This window comes from Argiope bruennichi, chromosome 7, assembly GCF_947563725.1.
Source record: "Argiope bruennichi chromosome 7, qqArgBrue1.1, whole genome shotgun sequence".
In the NCBI taxonomy this organism is placed as follows: domain Eukaryota; kingdom Metazoa; phylum Arthropoda; class Arachnida; order Araneae; family Araneidae; genus Argiope; species Argiope bruennichi.
In genome coordinates, this window is record NC_079157.1 from 28,610,416 (window position 1) to 28,629,974 (window position 19,559).

At 29.0% G+C, this 19,559-nt stretch overlaps 1 protein-coding gene across 1 annotated transcript in view; it reads left to right on the forward strand.

The window, feature by feature from the left end:
- Positions 1-179: 179 nt before the first annotated feature.
- The window catches only part of LOC129975695 (phosphatidylinositide phosphatase SAC2-like), a 38,625-nt gene continuing 19,245 nt past the window's right edge, over positions 180-19,559 (forward strand). The window contains exons 1-6 of the mRNA XM_056088829.1: positions 180-341; positions 13,019-13,099; positions 13,189-13,325; positions 16,000-16,131; positions 17,468-17,587; positions 19,160-19,210. Of these exons, the coding sequence (XP_055944804.1) occupies positions 245-341; positions 13,019-13,099; positions 13,189-13,325; positions 16,000-16,131; positions 17,468-17,587; positions 19,160-19,210 (618 nt within the window). The 5' untranslated portion in view covers positions 180-244. The remainder of the gene's footprint in view (positions 342-13,018; positions 13,100-13,188; positions 13,326-15,999; positions 16,132-17,467; positions 17,588-19,159; positions 19,211-19,559) is intronic.

Here is a 19,559-nt window from a genome sequence, read left to right on the forward strand (position 1 = left end):
ATTTGTGGTTTTTTTAATATAAAATGTGTTATTAGTAGATTATTTTTAATCAACTGCACAAAGCTTTTCTCATCACAGAAAACGAAACCGTTTAATTCCATAACTGTAACCGTCTCTTTTAGCGTTGCATTTAGTTTTTTTTTATTCAACACGGAGTACGGGTGTTTATGTACTGAGTGTTTAAATGTGAAATTTGTTGTAATATTTATGTGTATGTTCTTGTAAATAGAAATATTTATTTAAAATGGAACTTTTAATGAATAGTGATTATTATGTTATTTTAAATAATGACTATAGTTTGTGGTGTAGCAGAAATGATGGATCTATAACACCAAAATGCTGTAAGTTAACATAGAAAATTTGTATTTCCTTAAAAATTGACAAATGACTTTACGCTCTATTTGCATAGCATTTAACAGTAAATATTTATTTTTCAAGGAAGTAATTAATTCACCGTATGATTTTTGTAATGGAATTTAGGTCTTTCCTAAGACATTTTTCACCCTTCCTCTGAATTTTTGAAAAGAGCAAAAATGACTTATGTTTTATCTTAGAATTTATTGTTAAATTATCTTTTCTCTGCATTGATTATTTTATGACAAGGAGATAAAATTATTTACTCGTCATATAAGCTGAAGAACTATATAAAATTAGATTCATAAGGATTTTTTTTAAATAATATATTATTGCTTATGTCGTCATATATCGAAATTGTTTTCTTGACATGAAAAATAAGATTTATTTTACTTAAAAAATTTTTTGTATAAAAATTATTCAATTTTCACCGACATTTTTAAATTTTAGAAGAGAATTTTAGCCATTAGGACTTTATTTATTAACTACTTTAAAAATTAAAGTTCAAAATTATTTTCGTTTTAAAAATTATTTTTTATTATTTTAGTATGATTAAATATAAAATCTATGGTAATATATTGCTTTTTTTATTTAAAAATATTTCATTTAGAATTTAATTTTTTCCCCCAATAAATAACAGTTTTATATGAAAAACTTCAAGTTACTTTTACATTAAATTACTTCTTTTATACAAAGTTATAATTTTGATTAAAAATTAAAACAATGAGATTTATATCTTTGCTAAAGGCATCTTTAATGTATTAATAATTATATTAAATTATTTATACATTTCTCTAATTATTGAATTTTCTATAGTTTGTTTTTTAACAGCTTATATATGCTTAATTCATTGAGGTGATATAGTTTAATTTATAAAGTGCTTAAATTTATTTTCCATCCATTGATTTTTCTTGAATCTTCCTCCAGAGGAAGATTGAATGAAATCTCCCTCTTTCATTTCATGTTTTATAGAATATGTATTTCTAAGTTTTTAATATTTAAAATCTGAGGGATTAGTTACAGAATTCTTGAATTTGAAGTTCTTAATCTTCTGACAAAATAAATGATATGGCACTGAGATTACTTAGCAGGTGGTTTTGTGTAATTAAAGTGATTATCTGTTACATTGAGCAGTAATATGATTATTAATAATATTTTAAGAGAGACAGAATTTTACATAATGTGCTTTTCAACAAAATCAGTGTCCAGAATCATGTCAGAATGGTAAAGTAAAAATTAGACATGTATGAGGTGACAAGGTCTCTCCATGTTCTTCGGAAGCAAAAGATCATATGGTTCAGTTTCTTTAATAGCAAAGTTGTTGCTTCTGTCCAATTTATCGAAGAATCTTGCTGATAATTTTTTATGAACGTCTTTTAATGTAGTAATGCTGAAGTCTTTGTGGCTGTCTTTACTTCTGAAAAACCACGACATGCTACTAATTTGCCAAACTGGTGCATTTCGCAATCATTCTAGTATTGTAATTTGGGTATTTTAAATCATCAACAAATTAATTTCCAAATAAGTATGAACTAATAGGTTATATTTTATTAATTCAGTTACTTTTTAAAGCTATATAAATTTAATTTGGTTTTGAAAAATATTTAAATTTTTTAATGTATATAAAATTATATAATTATTTCTTGTATAATATGTCACATAAATATAAGCATTTATAGGCCTTTTATAGATTTCATAAAAATTATATATTAAATATTTAAAGTATTGAAGATGTGTTGATTTCAAGTATTTTTGTATTTGATAGTCTGGCACATTAATATAAGTTTGAAAACAAACGTACTTTTGTAGTTTTAAGGTAAAAAGTAATGAAAGAATTTTTTTAATATTCTTTAAACTTTGTGAATTGGGGAAAAAAAAAAAAAAAAAAGCTTTATGAACTACTAGCAAATAATTACTGTGTTATTAGATTTTGCTTTTCACCCCTCATAGGTTATGGCTTGTCATGTTCTAGGTTTGTTGTCTAAATATTTCTTATTTTTTTTCTGTATATTTTGTTTTCATTTAAAAATAAATAGGGCTGTAATTATATTACCTTTGACTTCCAAATTACAATCAAATAAGTTGTTTTTAAAGTTAAATTAAAATTGCAAAATTTGAGGAGTGCTTATAAATGCACTTTGACTGGATCAGCATATTTGAATGCCTTTTTGCCAAGACTGGATTGAAAATGATGACTAAGTATATTTATTTAAGGAAATTAATTTGAAATTATTTTAGAATAAAAACCTCAAAGTCCCCCAAATTTTTGCTGTTTTTGTACATTTAATATTTTTTCAAACAATAACTATAAAAGATGATTGAACTATTTTTTAATTATATCTAGTTTAATCAAATCTTATTTTTATATTAAGCTTATTACAATCAAATGTAAATTTATTCTAATTCAACTTCAATGATCAGTTGTATGCAAAAATCTGAAGGCTCATAATTTTTTTAAACGCAAGGCAATTTTGAAAGCATTTCATATTTATTCTCCTGCATTTTTTAAATTTATTCCAGCTTATAATTTATTTTTTGTGAGGGAGGGGGGGGGATTTTTCTTGTATGCTTTTAGCTGAAATTTTGCGACATTTTCTGCATACACTAAAAAAAAATCGGTAAAAGTGAAGTTTAGTGTGCTCCTTGCTGCGCCAAGTCGCCAATAACGATGGCGGACAAAGTAAACAAACACTTCTGAGGAATATTTACAGTTACCAATTTACGCAATAGAATTATGATTTTTTTTCTTATAAATATTGTTTTTTTTTTCAGACCGGCTGCACCGGTCTGTTGGGTGCAGAGCAAAAGTTACAGCATGCGATGCCTTCGGCATCTGTAAAAGGCACCGGGCAGAATTTTTTAACTTAAAAAACATCCTACGGCTTCGTAAACAGCGGGAGCGGGAACCTAGTAGTTTCGCTAACACATTAAGCACAAGGGTTGTGTGGATAACAGGAACAGCACTTAATAGAAAAGAAAGAATGAAGGACTTTATAGGAACGGATTTCAGAAGGAATTTTAAAGAATTAAGGCACTTACTGGATTTATTTAATCAGTTGTTTTGGCAGGGTACGTTCAGGATATTTCTGAAGAATCAGCGTACTTTTTCTGTTATCGCGACGTTGTTTTGTCTATGCCATATGTACTCTGCCATGTAGCCGTCGAATTCTCCGGCTACAGAGATTGTCCCTTGTAAAGATCTTTTAATGGCACACCAAGTTCCCTCGATAGAATTTGTGTGGGCTCCGGTTTCCGGGTCTTTAAACATCAAACTGTGGTTCACCGTTAAATGCTGATAACCTTCATTATCGAGACAATTATACGATGCCAACAGTCTGAAATGATGGTGCTAGCCGGCAGACGTCTTTTTATAACTTCAAGTAAAACATCTGCACTTCTTTCAGGCACTACTTCAAAAAAAAAAAAAAAAAAAAAACAGTCATTCGTATATCTGATTTATCCTCCAAACATTCATTGCCCTCCCACTCGCTTTCCTCTATTGTATTTTCTCTTTCCAAACTTAATTTCATCAATTTCAACAATCTTTCCAATTCCACCAATTTTCCCATCTAAGGCTAAACAAGCATTCTTACACACTCCTGTACAAAAATTCATCTCACAGTCATTGTTCTTGCTGCAACATTCAAATCATTCACAATACTTTCACGCCTCATTCAGTTTAACCACATCTACGTCATGCATAAAATTATTCCTAAATCCAAATGACGAACCAGGGACCTTTTCGTACAAACCTTTTAATATGGTGTGGATTCAAACCTTTCTTTTTACAACACCATATCTTTCCATCGATTCTCTCATCCAAATCAATCAATTTGATATTCTCACTACACACCGGACATACACATTTAGAAGCAATCAAACCATTCTCCATACAAAATTTCAAACAAGCATCCTTTCCTAACTTCATCAACTAGTAATATATATATATTCCACTCACCCTTCATTCATTCATTATGCTGTCCAACCATCCCATTTACCCGACATCCATTCTTGCACAATTGCCGACATAAATTATCTAGGGAGCCAACCGTTAGAGTACCAGCTGACTTTTAAAGTAAGAATGCAGACGATTTCGTAAAGTAAGAATTCAGACGATTTTTTAAAGAGCATACTGACAGTTAAAAATTGCAAAAGAATAAATATTTTCTGTTCGTATTCACATTAAAAATAAAATTGCAGTGTCTTATTAGTTTTTAAAAACTTTTAATTATAATAAAAAACAAAATTAAAATCTTTAATCGATATTTTTTTATTATTTTTAAATTAACATTTTTTATAAAATAGTTGTAGTTTATGTACAACTAGGGCCGGCCATCTGGGGGGCTGCGGCGGGTGCTATGCACCGGGGCCCCACCGTGATTAAGAATTAAAATAGTGTTCTGAACAATAATAGCGTTTACACGTACTGAAAGTTTACACGTTTATTCTACACGTTATACAAGTTTATTTCCACATGACTGGCTGAGCGTCGACTGGCGCTATTATTAGGCAATGATCGCAGTGATACTTATAAAAAAATGGGGGGGGGGGATTTATTTATGAATAAAGGATTCCCCTTCAGACATGTTTAGACAGAGCGGCGCGACTTCTGGGCGCAAGCGACGGCCAGAAGTCGAGGCTGAGTTCAAATGGACTTGTAAATCATCAGCTATTTACTTTTTTCTATATCTATTGTAATATTTTTTTTTGCGCGAGCATCTATGTATGTTTGTTTATATTAGGTTGCTCAAACGAAAAGTAAACGAAGATAAATGATCAACTCCTAGCAAGGCACGTCGTATTACTTCTTCACCGGCTATGACCGGAATGAAAAGAATTAAGGAAGAATTTTAAATGGAGCTGCCGACGGATTTGGAAATATACGAAGTTCATAGTATATATTATAGTCTTGTGCAAGTGTTCAAAATATTGTTAATATAAGATAAATAGATGTACAATCGCTTACCTCCCCTACTAGGTAATAGCTTATAGTATAACATATAATAATTTGATAATTCATTCTATAAACTGCTTAATACTGTTAGATATAATCATGTCCACGCCAGGGAAATATCCATCAGGGTGTCTAAAAATAAAATTATCAGAAAAGAAAAACCAAACTTCAAAAAGTCACAAGTAGGTCTGTTTTCTTGGTTACGAAGTGATTCTGATAAAGAAATTGCTTCGACTTCAGAAGTTACAATTCAAACTTCAACTCGGGAAGAAAGTTCCACGCAAAATACAATGTCTAGCAATAAAAATGTTGAAACGGTGAAATTTGTACAAATAAATATGACCGAATCAGAAAATAATGAAGAAAATGACAATAACAAGTATGATGAAAAAAGTATAAATGATCCTGATTTATGGCCAAATATTATAACTGATAAATTTAGAATGTTTTGTGTTAAAATCGGACCTGTACAATACAAAGGAGTTTTTGCTAAAAATGCTAAAGATAGATAGATCTTTTTCCACTACATACTACTTCAAAAAAAAATACCAAATGGTGAAATTCAACTTCGCAACTGGTTATTTATTCAAAGACGCAAGACTCCGTATTTTGTTTTTTGTTGTATATTGTTTTCAAAAAGACGAGGAAATGACCAAACTACACTATTTATAGGTGGCTATAATAACTGGAGAAAGCAGTCAACTGTAATTCAAGATCATGAGCGTTCTAGTTGTCATTTGTTGCTTGGAAAGAATTACTAAAATGATTAAATTTATGTTCGACTATTTATAAAACAAATCAAGTTAATATAAGTAAGGAAGCGGCAAGACTCAAATTACTATTTCAAACATTGTAGGTGTAGATACAATTCTATCATGTAATAATCTTCCACTTCGAGGAACCCACTAAATAATAGGTACGCCTAATAATGAAAATTCTTTAAGTTTAATCGAATTATTAAGTAAATACGTGTGCTAATGGATCATATACACAAAATAATAAATTCTAAAAATAGAATTGTGCATCATTTAGCACATAGGTCATAAGAACAAATTATTTCTGCCCTAGGAAATGAAGTTCTTAACAAAATTAAACGATATAAAAGCAGCCATGTACTACAGTATCCAAATGGATCGTACTCCTGATATTTTCCATAAGGAACAGACTTCAATCATTATTAGGTATGTAAATTTTGAAGAGAAAAGGTTAATTATAAATGAGTCATTTATATGGTTTATTGAAGTAACTGATCTGACTGGTGAAGGATTAACAAAAACTCTATAAGAAAGACTAAGCGAGCTTGATTTAGATATTATGAATTGTAGAGGGCAAGCATACTACAACGGTAGCAAACATGTAAGGGAAATTTAAAGATGTGCAGTCTAGAATACTTTCTTTAAACCCGCATGCAATTTATGTGCCTTGTCTATCACACTCCTTCAACTTATTAATTTGTGATGCCGCTTCCAGCAGTATATATTGTAAAAAAAATTTGAGGATATTGCAACGCTTATATTGCTTATTTTCTGCATCTACAAAAAGATGAGAAATTCTACAAAAGCATTTAAACATTACTCTTAAACCATTATGTGACATTCGTTGGGAAACCAAAATAGATTCGCTTAAAGCAGTGTATACACAGTTTGAACAAACTTGTAATGCCCTAGAAGAATTTATTGATGTAAGTAACGATAATACAGCGGTATCCGAAGCCAAAAGTTATTAGATGCAATACAAGAAATGCCATTTATTTTTTATTTAATAGTGTGGTTTACAATATTGTCCAAAATTAACACTATCAATAAACTATTTCAAGCAAAAACAATTGTTCTTTACTCGGATTTCAGTTTAGTCAATAAAATTAAAACTAAAATCCAAAATTTAAGAACAAAATTTATTACATTTTTAGACGAAGCAAAAATGCTAGCACGTAATTTGAACATATCAGAACATTTTCCTGTAAAACGAATTCGAAAAAGGAAAAGATTATATTCCGAATTAGCAGAAGACGAAGCTATAAAAAACCCAGTAGAGGAATTTAGGTGTTATTTTTTTAACACTGTAATTGATACTGTTATTATACAAATAGAAGATAGTTTGAAGGTATTTTAAATTAATCACTGATATAAAAACTTTACAAAAACATAAATTACAGAAATGTTCCAAAAACTTTGTTAAGTTTTTTAACAAAGAAGTAGATGAAAACCTGAGTCAGGAAATTTGTTTGCTACGGGATTTTATTTTGAACGAAAGAGATGTAAATAACGCACAAGTCATATTGCAATACATACTAAATAATAATTATAATGAGTTATTTCTAAATGTATTAACTGTGTTAAAATGTTTCTTTTTGCTGCCAGTTACTACAGCAACTGCTGAGCGCTCTTTCAGTAAATTAAAATTAATAAAGAATTATCTTCAGTCAAGCATGTGTTCAGAACGCTTAAATGCAATTGATATATTAAGCATCGAAAAAGAAATTGCAATAAATCTTAATCTGTTCTGAAGTAATTGATGTATTATCAAAAACAAAATCACGCATTAAATTAACATGCATTAAAATGTGTTCGTGTTTTTTTGTTTTTTTTACTTCACAAAAAAATTAGGGCTCCAAATGGCTTCTTGCACCCGGGCTCCTTCATAGAGAAGTCCAGCTCTGTGTGCAACTCAATCATTGTAAATAGTAATAAACAAAGCAGAAACAGCATTAGGGTTGCTAGAAGAGCGTTCCGTTGGGTTGCCATATTGACGACAAACTCGGGGGGCACATAAATCTTCACCTCAACCAAAAATTAATTTAATGTAAATAAATTTAATATAATACCAATGCTAGGTTAATGTCAAGATTAAGGATTATTTTTATTCAAATTTTTGATTATGACTGAATTGTTCATTTATCATCATCATATGCAATTTTGAAATTATCTTTCATGATTCTGTTTGCAGTTCTAACCAATTGTTTGACACTAAATATGTCATCAGTTCATTTTACTTTAGTATTAATGATTGTATTAAAACAGCCATTGGAAAATTATCATATAACCATTTTGGTAAGTTTAATGTTAAAAAACCCTGCATTGTACTCTCTGTTAATTTTGGTGTGTATGTCTTGATTCTTTATCTGGATTTTCTTTGGTGGTTTTAGTATTAAATTAAGATTTTAAAATTTTCCGTATTCTCAAATTATTATTGTGCTTGATTGCAGTATTTTATCAATATGATTATTGTTATGTTAACAATAATTTGATTTGAGAAAATGTTTTATTTTCGTATTAATTCTTTTAGAAAACTATTAAATATTTTTTTTTTTTTTTTTTTTTTTAACATTTGCATCCCATTCAATACTGACAAGTATGTCAGTACTTTCTTTTTATAATTAGAAATTGAAGAAATACAATAACTTTGTTTTACAAAGTTACTATATTACTTACAATAATAAATTATTTATTTATGTAAGAATAATTCAATTTTACTGTTAAAAAGTTTAAAATACTAAAAAAAGGTTTTAATTTTTAAAAAAGTCGAGTGCTTTCATCTAAACCTGCGTTGTTGCATAATGAAATTGTAAGAAAAATTATGTTTTTGTTCTAAGCTTTTAAGCTAAGCTAACTATTCTTAAGATATTTTATAATTTGCTGTTTTGAAATTTCGTTACTTGTAAAATTAGCATCAAACTTTTATTAAACATCAGATAAAATTAACCAATTTAAAACTAATGCAGTGTCTTACTAACTCTTATATTCCCGTCTCTAACATTTTCTGCTCCTTTACAAGTCTTTTTGTTGTTCCCTTAAGATTTCTTATATTCACTGTATATTAAAATATGTATATAAAATTTTGTATTTCCCATTGTTTGCATCAATCTAGGTAATTTAAACAAAGGATAAAAACATAAAATCCATAATGCTAGTAGTAATCAGAGCTGCTTTGAGTAATTGTGGCCTATGGCAGCGAATACGATTTCAGTAGTCATTATGGGCATGAAATGTTCATAATTTAAAAACGTAATGAAGAATAGAAGTTAATAGATATCTATTTTAAATTACATTTTAGATTTTAGCAACAATTATGTTTTTTTTTTTTTTTTCTGAATTAAATGTGTGTTTTTTTTTTAATATTGTGAATATAATACTACTTATTAAAAGTTTAGAGAATTACTGTGTAATTTCATTAATTTCCATTGGATATTTATCTAAGGTAAATACCAGGAATAAGCACGAAATACTATAATAATGAAATGTGCATTTTTATCTATGAAATGCTTCATGTTGTTTATACTTCCCACCATTTATGTCATTATTCATCCAGTTCCTTGAAAATTGTAAATGCAATGTATTACTGTATATTTTGCTTAATTTTATTTGTTAAAATCATTCCATTATTTTGATTTTTTTTTTTTTTTTTGCATGAAAGGTAACAAATTATTTAATTTTTCAGATTCTCATCTATTATTTCATAGTACTTCAGTTATTTTTATGCTAATAATATGTATAAGTTTAAATGTTTTTAATAATATGTATTAAATTTGAATGTTTTTAATAATATGTATTAATATTTTAATTAGTTTGTTTTTATTAGTTGTTATTAATTAGAATGTTTTTAATATTATGTTTTTAATTAGATTATTTTAATTCATTAAAATTCTTTGAAATAAACTATTCATCAAGAAAATGGGCTTGATTTTTTTTAAAATGCTCCAACTCATTCTATGGTAAAAATGTATATTTCAATTACTTGTATGCCTTGTCAGTAATATATTGGGTTATAGCAACTAAGTGATAGTGGATTTTCTCAATAGAAGGTCTTAGAACATTCTTTTATTTTATCAGCGTGTTCGAAGCTCCTAACGGCCGCGGTGGCCTGGTGGTAAGGTCTCGGCTTCGAAACTGAAGGGTTTCAGGTTTTAGACCCGAATCTATCGAAGAACCGACTTAGTCACATTAAATCCGTCGGGGCCAAACGTCCTCCCGATGATGTGGTGTGAAAGTTTGGAGAGGGGGAGTGCCAGCTCAAGTGTCGTCCTTTTCATCTGACCGCGGTTCAAAATTGCGAGGTCCGTCCCAAAATAGCCCTAATCTTGCTTTAAAATGGGACGTTAATACAACGAAATTAAATTCAACTCAAAGCACCTAGCCTACATTGTTTTCTAATTGTTTAGACTTCCACTTTTAATTTAATAAAAAAAAAAAAAACTGCGTCGATTAGTTACATACTTTCGTTTTTATTCCAATTTAAAAATGGAAAAGCAAGACTCGTATTTCAGATATATTATATTGAATTATTTCGAAAAAGGCAAAATTGCTTCGCAAGCACGCAAAAAGTTATGTGCCGTTTAATAAAGCTTTGAAAGAAAAGCCATGTCAAAATTGGTTTTCCAAATTTCGTTCTGGTGATTTTTCACTGAAAAATGCGCAATGATCTGGCCATCCAATTAAAGTTGATGAGACCCATATCAAGGCCATTTCGATTCAGATCGTCATAGCACAACACGTGAAATTGAAGAGAAGCTGAAAGTGTCGCATACATGCTTTCATAAAACAGATGTAGCTTGGCTATGTAAAGAAACTCGTTGTTGAACGCTGGGATGACAGCCTTTCTAGCTAGAAGTCCCTTAATCCCCCTCATTAAAAAAAAAAAAAAAAAAACAAAAAAAAAAAAAAACGTATTTATGGATCCCTTATCAGCTTAAGGAAATTCATTTGACGCAATACATTGGCATCTGCGGTTCCTGTCTGAAATGCAGCCAAATTGATCCCTTTCTGAAATTACTAATTACTGGTGTCGAAAAGTGGATAATTTATAACAACGGTAACCGGAAAAGATCGTGGAGGATGCAAGATGAATTAGCCCTAACGACACCAAGAGCTGAAATTCACCAGAAAAAGATTATGCTGTCAATTTGGGATTATAAAGGAATTCTGCACTTTGAACTTTTAGCAAGAAACCAAACGATTAACTCAAACATGCACATTCAAGAACTCGCCAAAAACTGAGCGATGCAGCTGAAGAAAAGCGGCCAGAATCAGCAAATCGTAATGGTGTTGTTTTCCAACTTGATAATGCAAAGCTCTTTGGTCACTCACCAAAAAGTTATTGGAACTAGGTTGAGATGAGTTGTTACATCTACTCTATAACCCTGACCTGACGCGTTTACATTACCATTTATTTTGTTTCTTAAATGGTAAAATTTTTAACGATGCTGATGATGTAAAATCACATTTAACCCTTTAAAGGGCCATTTTTTTCTAGTCATATTATGTTAAAATATTTTTAGGCTTGAAATTAGAATAAGAAAAGGGATTCATTTAGCTTATTAGATAAATTTAATTTGATTAATTAATTTGGTTAATTAATAATTAAGTATCAAATCAAGGCACATCATTTTGTGTAAAATAAAGAACTAAAGCATCCAAGTTTCTGTCTTTCTAAAAAAAATTGTCAGAACTTATACCAACCTACATAAATTCATACAAAGATTGATAAATTTGGTGGGAAGCATACTTCCCAAGGCCCTAGAAAGGGTTAAATCAGTTTTTTGCTGGTAAAAATCAGAAGTTTTATGAACTTGGAATTATGACATTGCCTGAAAGATAGCAAAAGGTCTTCGATAAAAACAGACAATACCCAATTGAATAAATTTACATTTTTAAACAAAAATTTTGATTATCCCTTAGAGTAAATAAGTTTAAGTATAAATAAGTTTGTTATAAAGGGAAGCATTTGTCATGGGTTATTTACACAAATATTTGGAACTTCATTTACAAAGTAAAGACTTCAAAATTACAACTTAATCATTGATTAAGGTTTCCAAAAATAGAGAATTTTAGTAACTACTTGAGTTGAAATCTAATGAAAAAAATAGGTATATAACTGGTCGGTGTTCCTGTTTTGATATAATAAAGTTATACCGCCCCCCCCCACCTTCTGCACAATTATTTTAAGAATATTCTTTTTATGTTCCATTCTATGAATTTGAATATTTGATATAAATTCCCATCTTCAATAGGGGGCCTGGTGGTAAGGTCACGGCTTGTGAGCCGTAGGGTTTCAGGTTCGAGACCCCATTCCACCGAAGAACCGCCGTGTAAGGGAGTCTGTTGCACGATAAATCCGTAAGGGCCAAACGTCCTCCCGCTGGTGTGGTGTGGTGTGGGGAGGGGGTGCCAGCTCAGGTGTCGTCCTCGTCATATGACCGCGGTTCAAAATTACGAAATCCGTCCTAAAATAGCCTTAGTGCTACTTTAAAACGGGACGTTAATATAACTAAACCCATCTTCAATATTTTCCTAAACCCTATAAAACCTTTTGTTAATTATTATTGAAACCTTAATCTTAGTATGAAATTAAAAAAAAAAAAATGCTAGCAAATCAATGTAAGGATAAAGGGAAATAATTATTCATTTGAGCTTTAATATACAATAAATAGGGTTTAAAAAATTAATATGCTGAATAATTTTTTACTCTGATTAATATACTTTTTCATTGTATGTTATAAAATGTCTAGTTTTATGGTTTATTTTTAATGTAAAAGTCTGGTTTTAAACATGCTTCTAAAAATTTATAAATTTGTATAAGCTGCAAAAGGAAGTTTTCCCTTTTCCTGATGTTACTGGCAAAGCACTCAAATTTACTCATACATTGGCACTCAACCAATAATTATCTTTATTTTATTTCACTTGGGTAATTTACTAATTTTCTTTTTTATTGCAGCCAAAGAAGTAGAAAAATTGACTGATTTTGTATGTATAGGAATTGTATTTGGTGTTATAGGAAAATTTACTATTCAACAAGGTAAGAAATTGCTCCCTAAATTATAACATTTTCTTTTTTTAAGATAAAATTTTGCAGAATTGGTTGTAACTGAAAGTATTATCCTGCAGATATTGACAAACGTCTGGTTGTGGTTAAAGATCGTGCTGTTGTTGGAGTTTTACCAGGTGGTCATGATGTTTACAAGATACAAAAAATTGCTTTGTTGCCCTTAAATCAACAACATCTACCTGATGTTGAATTTGAGGTACGTATTTAGAAAAATAAAGGAAAGAATGATTCCAAGAAAGAGCATTTATTCCATGTATGAAATAAATAATATATCTTTGTTTCTCATTATTTTATTGCAGCGATAGAAAAAAAGTCAGGACACATGAGTTTGTGTAATGAAATAATTCAACACAAAAGATAAGGCTTTTAATTTCAAATGTTAGAAAAATTGATTAAAAATCATTATTTATGATATTTAATCACATTTTACTTTATTTAAATTGAAATTAAAATATTAATATTGATATTTATTTTAAATATATAAAATAAAATGAATTCATTTAAATTGACGTTCATTTTAGGTGTTCCTGTGAAATTTTGCATGCCACTAAAATTTTAAATAGCTTGCTTTTCATACACTGGAGTTTGTCCCTTTTTTTTTTTTTTTTTTGGTATATTATATGTATATGTGTTCTTTGAGAAAAAGATGTGTTGCTAAAATCATATTTAAATATTAAGCTGTCATACCACTGAATTCTAAAACTGTAGAAATACAAAAATATATATTATTACGGAACTTCCAGGGTTTTTTTTCTATTTGTTGGTCGATGAAAGAAACAGTCCTTTAGTAACGGACGACAACTTTTATTGAAGATTTATTGAAGAATACGCAGACAACAAATATACAGCCGAGCCGAACACAGGCAAACAGTAGCTACAACAAACAGTAGCCCACAAGTAGTAATAACAACCACAGCAAACAAAGCGGCCAAGCAAAATTCAGCAGGAGGAGGGAATCTTCGTAGCCTCACCCTACGGTCTCCTGCAATTACGGTAGACCTGCAATTCTCCACTGTCTCCTCGCTTTAATTGCATCCAACTGCCGACTCACTACTACACGATTGGCTGCTTCCTCACACGGCTCGATGCTGCTTCTACAATAAACATCAGGACTCGGCACACAGCTCAATTCAGCAATCACTTGAGCTCCACACAACGCTTGCGCTTTGCTGGACTGATCCAACTATTCCGTCGTTGCCTCGCTATCCCCTTGAAGCGGTATGGGAATGCACGAGGATAGAACCTGGGACCTTGTGATTAGCAATCCAGTAACTAAACCATTATACCAAAACGATCGTTCGGGTAGAAGAGCTGTTAACTGGCTTATATGCTATTCACCACACCGTCGACGATTCTATACACAACTGCCTTCGGCTTGAGACTTTCGGCCTTTTATAGTTCCTGGAGGCGAGCAGAGAAGGTTCTGGAACATATCTCGGTTCCTATTGGTTCAATCGCTAAGTTTTCAGTATTATCTATTTTGTCGCCAAGCTCTGTAATCATTGACTCGCATCCAACAGAGCTGATCGTAAAACGGTCTTTAAAGTGATTGAACTAACTATTCGGGGAATCAACATTACAGATTTGTAACAATATTATAATTATTGATTTTGACTTAGAAAATATTATGTTCTTAGAATCTAGTATTATAACTCTATATGAAATTCCCTTATACGAAAGGTATTATTTTCCTATTCAGCTTTGTTTCCAGTAGAATGTTATGGTACCAAGTATTGGCTGTTATTCGTGAATACAAGAAATGGGGTATAAAGAAGAACCAACCGATGCAATATTTCTGATTAAATATTATAAAAATTTAACCCTTATTTGAAGTAATTTTCATTTTATATATCAACATATTGGATATTCATACAAAATTTTAAACTTCAACAGTTGGTAGTGAATGATTTTTAGGTAATTCTGTTCCTCAAACAGTCACAGAAAACAGTTCCAGAAACAGTAACAGAAAGGTTTGATAATGGCATTATATTGACATTTGCTATAGTTTGTTGAATTTGTAAATGCATTAATTGTATTTATTTTCGAAATAAGACTATTTAAATGATACATTTGCTTATAAATTATATCTTCCTATATTTTGAAGAATTTTAAAATAAAATCTGTAATTTTAAATTTGCAATCTCAAACTTCTGAAGAGTTTTTTCCCCCTTGCCAATAAATATAATATGATTTTATAAATTATGTTTAACTAATTTATTCCCTAAAATTAAGGCATACTTTTGGGACTATGATGATCTGATGGCAAAGTTTTGACTTTGTCATTAAATGTTAGTAAATTTGAGACCTACTTAGAACAAAGATTTGCCTGATGCAAGTTAAACCAGTTAGTGGCTGATTCTTTTTTGCTTCTATGATTTAGATACTTAGGATCACTATCTCAGATGTTATCTTTATAAACTGAATCTTTAAGAGTATAGTCTTCATTTTATAATAACCCTTGTATAGTTAAATATGAGACTTTATTCTAAAGGACAGGAAATTAAAGGGAAAATGTGGCCATTCTCATGCTAACAAATTTTTATTTTTTTGGAACATATTAAATAGATGTTAAAAATATTTTAAGATGTATTATAGGTAGTATTTAAAATGACAGTGATAAATAGTGGTATTTTTATTGACTTGCATCTTCTTTAAGGATGCAATGTCACAAATCGATTGAAAGTTCTTTTTCCTGAAGAAAAATGGGCAGTATATTAATTTTTTATTTTTACTATATGTAATTGGATTCTCATTTTAAATTTATACTTGCATTTCTTTTTTAATTGCTTTTTTAATTTTAAAGCAGTTATTTTATTTTATTATTACTTTGTATTCGTCTAATATGTAATTTTTACCAAATTACTTCTTAGGTTTGCAAGAAACACCGTTTCAATCCCAAGAAAGCTGATAAACCCTCCAATAACCCAGATGTTCAACAGAAAGCTTTTCAGAAAACTTGGAATACTTTAAAAGCAGCAACTTCCCAAGTTAAATCTAGGAAGGTATGAAGCATTTTTTAAATTCCTAAAGAAATCGCATTTCCTAGGTTTCTTTTTATATTTATGCAGATAATGTTCTTTTACTAATGTTGTTAGCTGCCAGTGCACCAAAAAATTACTTCATGTCAACTAATTCTTAAAAAATATTTTTGTTTGATTGCATAGTGTTCTAAACAGGGATTTATAAAAAATTTTGTATAGTAAAGCAAAATGAGTGACTTCTAATATTCATTTTTTATTTAATATCAAAATGCTGATTTCAAATGATGTTTTAGGGATCCTTACCCACTTTTAGTTTTAAGACCAAATATCATTTTTAAAGGTATTTTGAATGTAACGGTTGTTACATCACAAAATATTATCATCTTCTGTTTAGAAAATAACCTTAAGAAAAGCATTTTCCTTTTTAAACATTATTATTCTAAAAACACTTTTCTTCATTAGTATTCTAAGAACTTTTTTATTCCCACAATGTTATTTTTTATATATGTCGCATATAGTCTACATGCAGTTGTCAGAACAAAGATTGTATGATTGTAGAGACTGCAATTTATTTAAGATAAAAATTACACTTAAATAAACAATACAGTGAAATTTATTAAAATTAAGATTATAAAATTGAATTGATCTCATATAAATTATTTTTTGATTATTCTACTTACCACTTTTGAAACTTTATAAATGATTATTTTAGTTATCACTCAATCAGTTATTATAAATGTTTTGCATCATAAAATTAAAATAGTAAAAATTATCTGTTATAATAAATCAAAATTATTATTATTTTTTTTAATTTTTAAAAACTTTCAGCCATTAAGAAGTTTTTAATATTTTTAAATATTACTTACAGTTTGTTTGATAGGATTTAGGATCTCACATAATAATGTTACATATTAAATGATGCCATAATTTCCTTTTTAATTTTTCTATGTAAAATGTATTTTTATATTTTTGTAGATCGTTTTTCTGATTCCCCTTCCCCCCCCCTTATTCTAGATGATTTTAGATTATTAATGTACTTCAGTTCTTTTCTAGGTTCCCGGAAGTTTTTATAGTCCACATTGAAAACAACCATTTATTAAATTTATTATTATTTTTTTAAGTTTTCAATTCCATTTCTTTTATGTAAGAGGCAGTATTTCTTTCATTTCCCGATCTGGTTTGTTTTGAATTGTTCTATATTCTGGCTACTTTCAGTAATTATTATAAGAAACCTTTGGAACTTCGACTTCTGTTCTTCTACAAGGATTTCTGAAAGATTTATGGGTTAGGCAGTGTTAATGTATATTTCAGTGATTTTAAAATGATTCATTTTCCATAAAAAGAATTCTTCATACAGGTATACAGCTCATTGATTTCAGCTGCCTCGCTCCTGGCAAGTAGAATACTTATTCCGGCCATTTTAGATCAAGTGGAATTGGGGCCATGGAGTCAATTTTCACAAATACTGGCTATAAAGGTATGCTTTTTGCTGGGGACTGGACTCTGTGGTATCTGTTGCATGATTTTCATACTACTGGCAGCTAACAAATGGTGTTATTGTTTGTTTGTTTTTTTAATTTCAAGTCAAGTAACACTCCTTTTTTTTTAGTGGAATAACTTTGTTTATCAATTTGAATCATATTGGAAATTCATCTGTTTCTTGTTGTATTTTTTCATTCATATGAAAAGCAATGTTTTCAGTTTTGCTTTTGAAATTGTTATGTATAGTATTGTTTTATTACTTAAATTGGGGACGCCCTTACTGATGTATTATAGTGCATTGTTGGACTTTAAATGTATTTTTTCTGCTTTTGAAGCTTATATTTTATATATATTATTGTTTTCAAATAAAATTTTCTTTATCCTTTTACCATTCCCTTTTTTCCTCATTAAAGATAACGAATTAATTTTAGAATTCTTTAAAGTTTAATGCAATTTATTTTTTCACTGCTTATTTAAATAAATTGTAATATTTTCAAATTTTGGACAAATGTTTTAATATCATTCATATTATTTCAAATTAAATGTTAAAAAGTTTTTGCATGTATTGATTTTAGTCATATTTGTAGAAATAGTAATTAGCATGGAAGATATTTTTTTTTTTCTATTGTGCTTAGGACTGTAGATTTTTAGATTTCTTCTTATAATCCTTTGCACTTCTAATCACCATTATGAAAGATGCATTGTTTTCATTTTTTTTGCTAGATAATAATTATTTTAAATGTTTAATAAAAAAAATTTTAATAGAATTTTTTGGAATCCTTACATGCACAGATGTATAGCTTTTTGGAATGCAAAGGGTTAATCTTTTGATTAGAAAATGACCATTAAAGTGCATGTTAAGTAACCAGGAATGTATACAATACTCCAATTTAGGAGTTAAACATGAATCCTTTATTTTTTTTACCCTAAGATTTCCACATTTAGTATATTCATTTTGGATTGAAATTTAGGGATCATATTCTTTTCTAAGTAACATGCACCAGTTTTGGATAACATTTTACAATAATATGTTATTTTTTCCGAAATATGGGAAATTTCTGCAGTTTATTTCTTTTTTTTCTTTTTTGAATAACATTTTGCAGTTGTATAATCATTCTACACTCTTTCATTTTATTTATATCTTTTTTTTAAAAATTTTCCTTTATGAAAATAAGTGATCTTTGTTCTTTTATTTTTAATACATTTTTTTAAGGAGTTGAGGCACTTTTTCACCCAAAGAATAATCTCAACTATGTTTCATGAATTGAGAATTAATTATCTTATTTAAATTGTGCTTCAAAATTGTCCTGATTTTAAAAAATGAATTCTAGTGTGCCTTTTATGTGTATGATTCTTTAATAAAAATACATGATTTGTATACTATCTTATTTAAATGCAAAATTTACCTTGTAAAACCTTGTTTAATGTAGGTTAATTCCTCTGTTTATTATATTTTTCTGTGTGTGAAAATTATATAATTTTGAATTACATGTATGAGGGAAAAAAAACTTTGTATAAATATTTTTGAAAATTTTCTTCCTGGTTTTTGATTTTAAATTCTTTGTAGCAACCCAAAGAGCAAAGAGACCGAGATAAACTAGAAAAGAGAGTTATTGAGGTATGTAATCATTAAGTGATTAGACATTTTTCAAAATATTATTTATTATCTTTAAATTAAAATGAAACCCAAGTTCTTTCTGCATGAACTTTTTGTTATAATACTAAATTTTAAGTTTGATTTAAATTATTTTATTTTCATTTTATTTGTTAGCAGATGTATATTTTTTGCTTTCTTTGTTTGGGATTTTGAAGCAAAAACTAAAGGTTTGGAAGAAGGGGAAAAAAAATAATAATAATAATAATAACCATTTAATTTTTTTAGCTTTGAGATTCCAGTTAAAAGTTTTAGTCCATTATGAATGACAATCTAATTTATTTTTAAAAAATTGTTTTAAAATTAAACATCT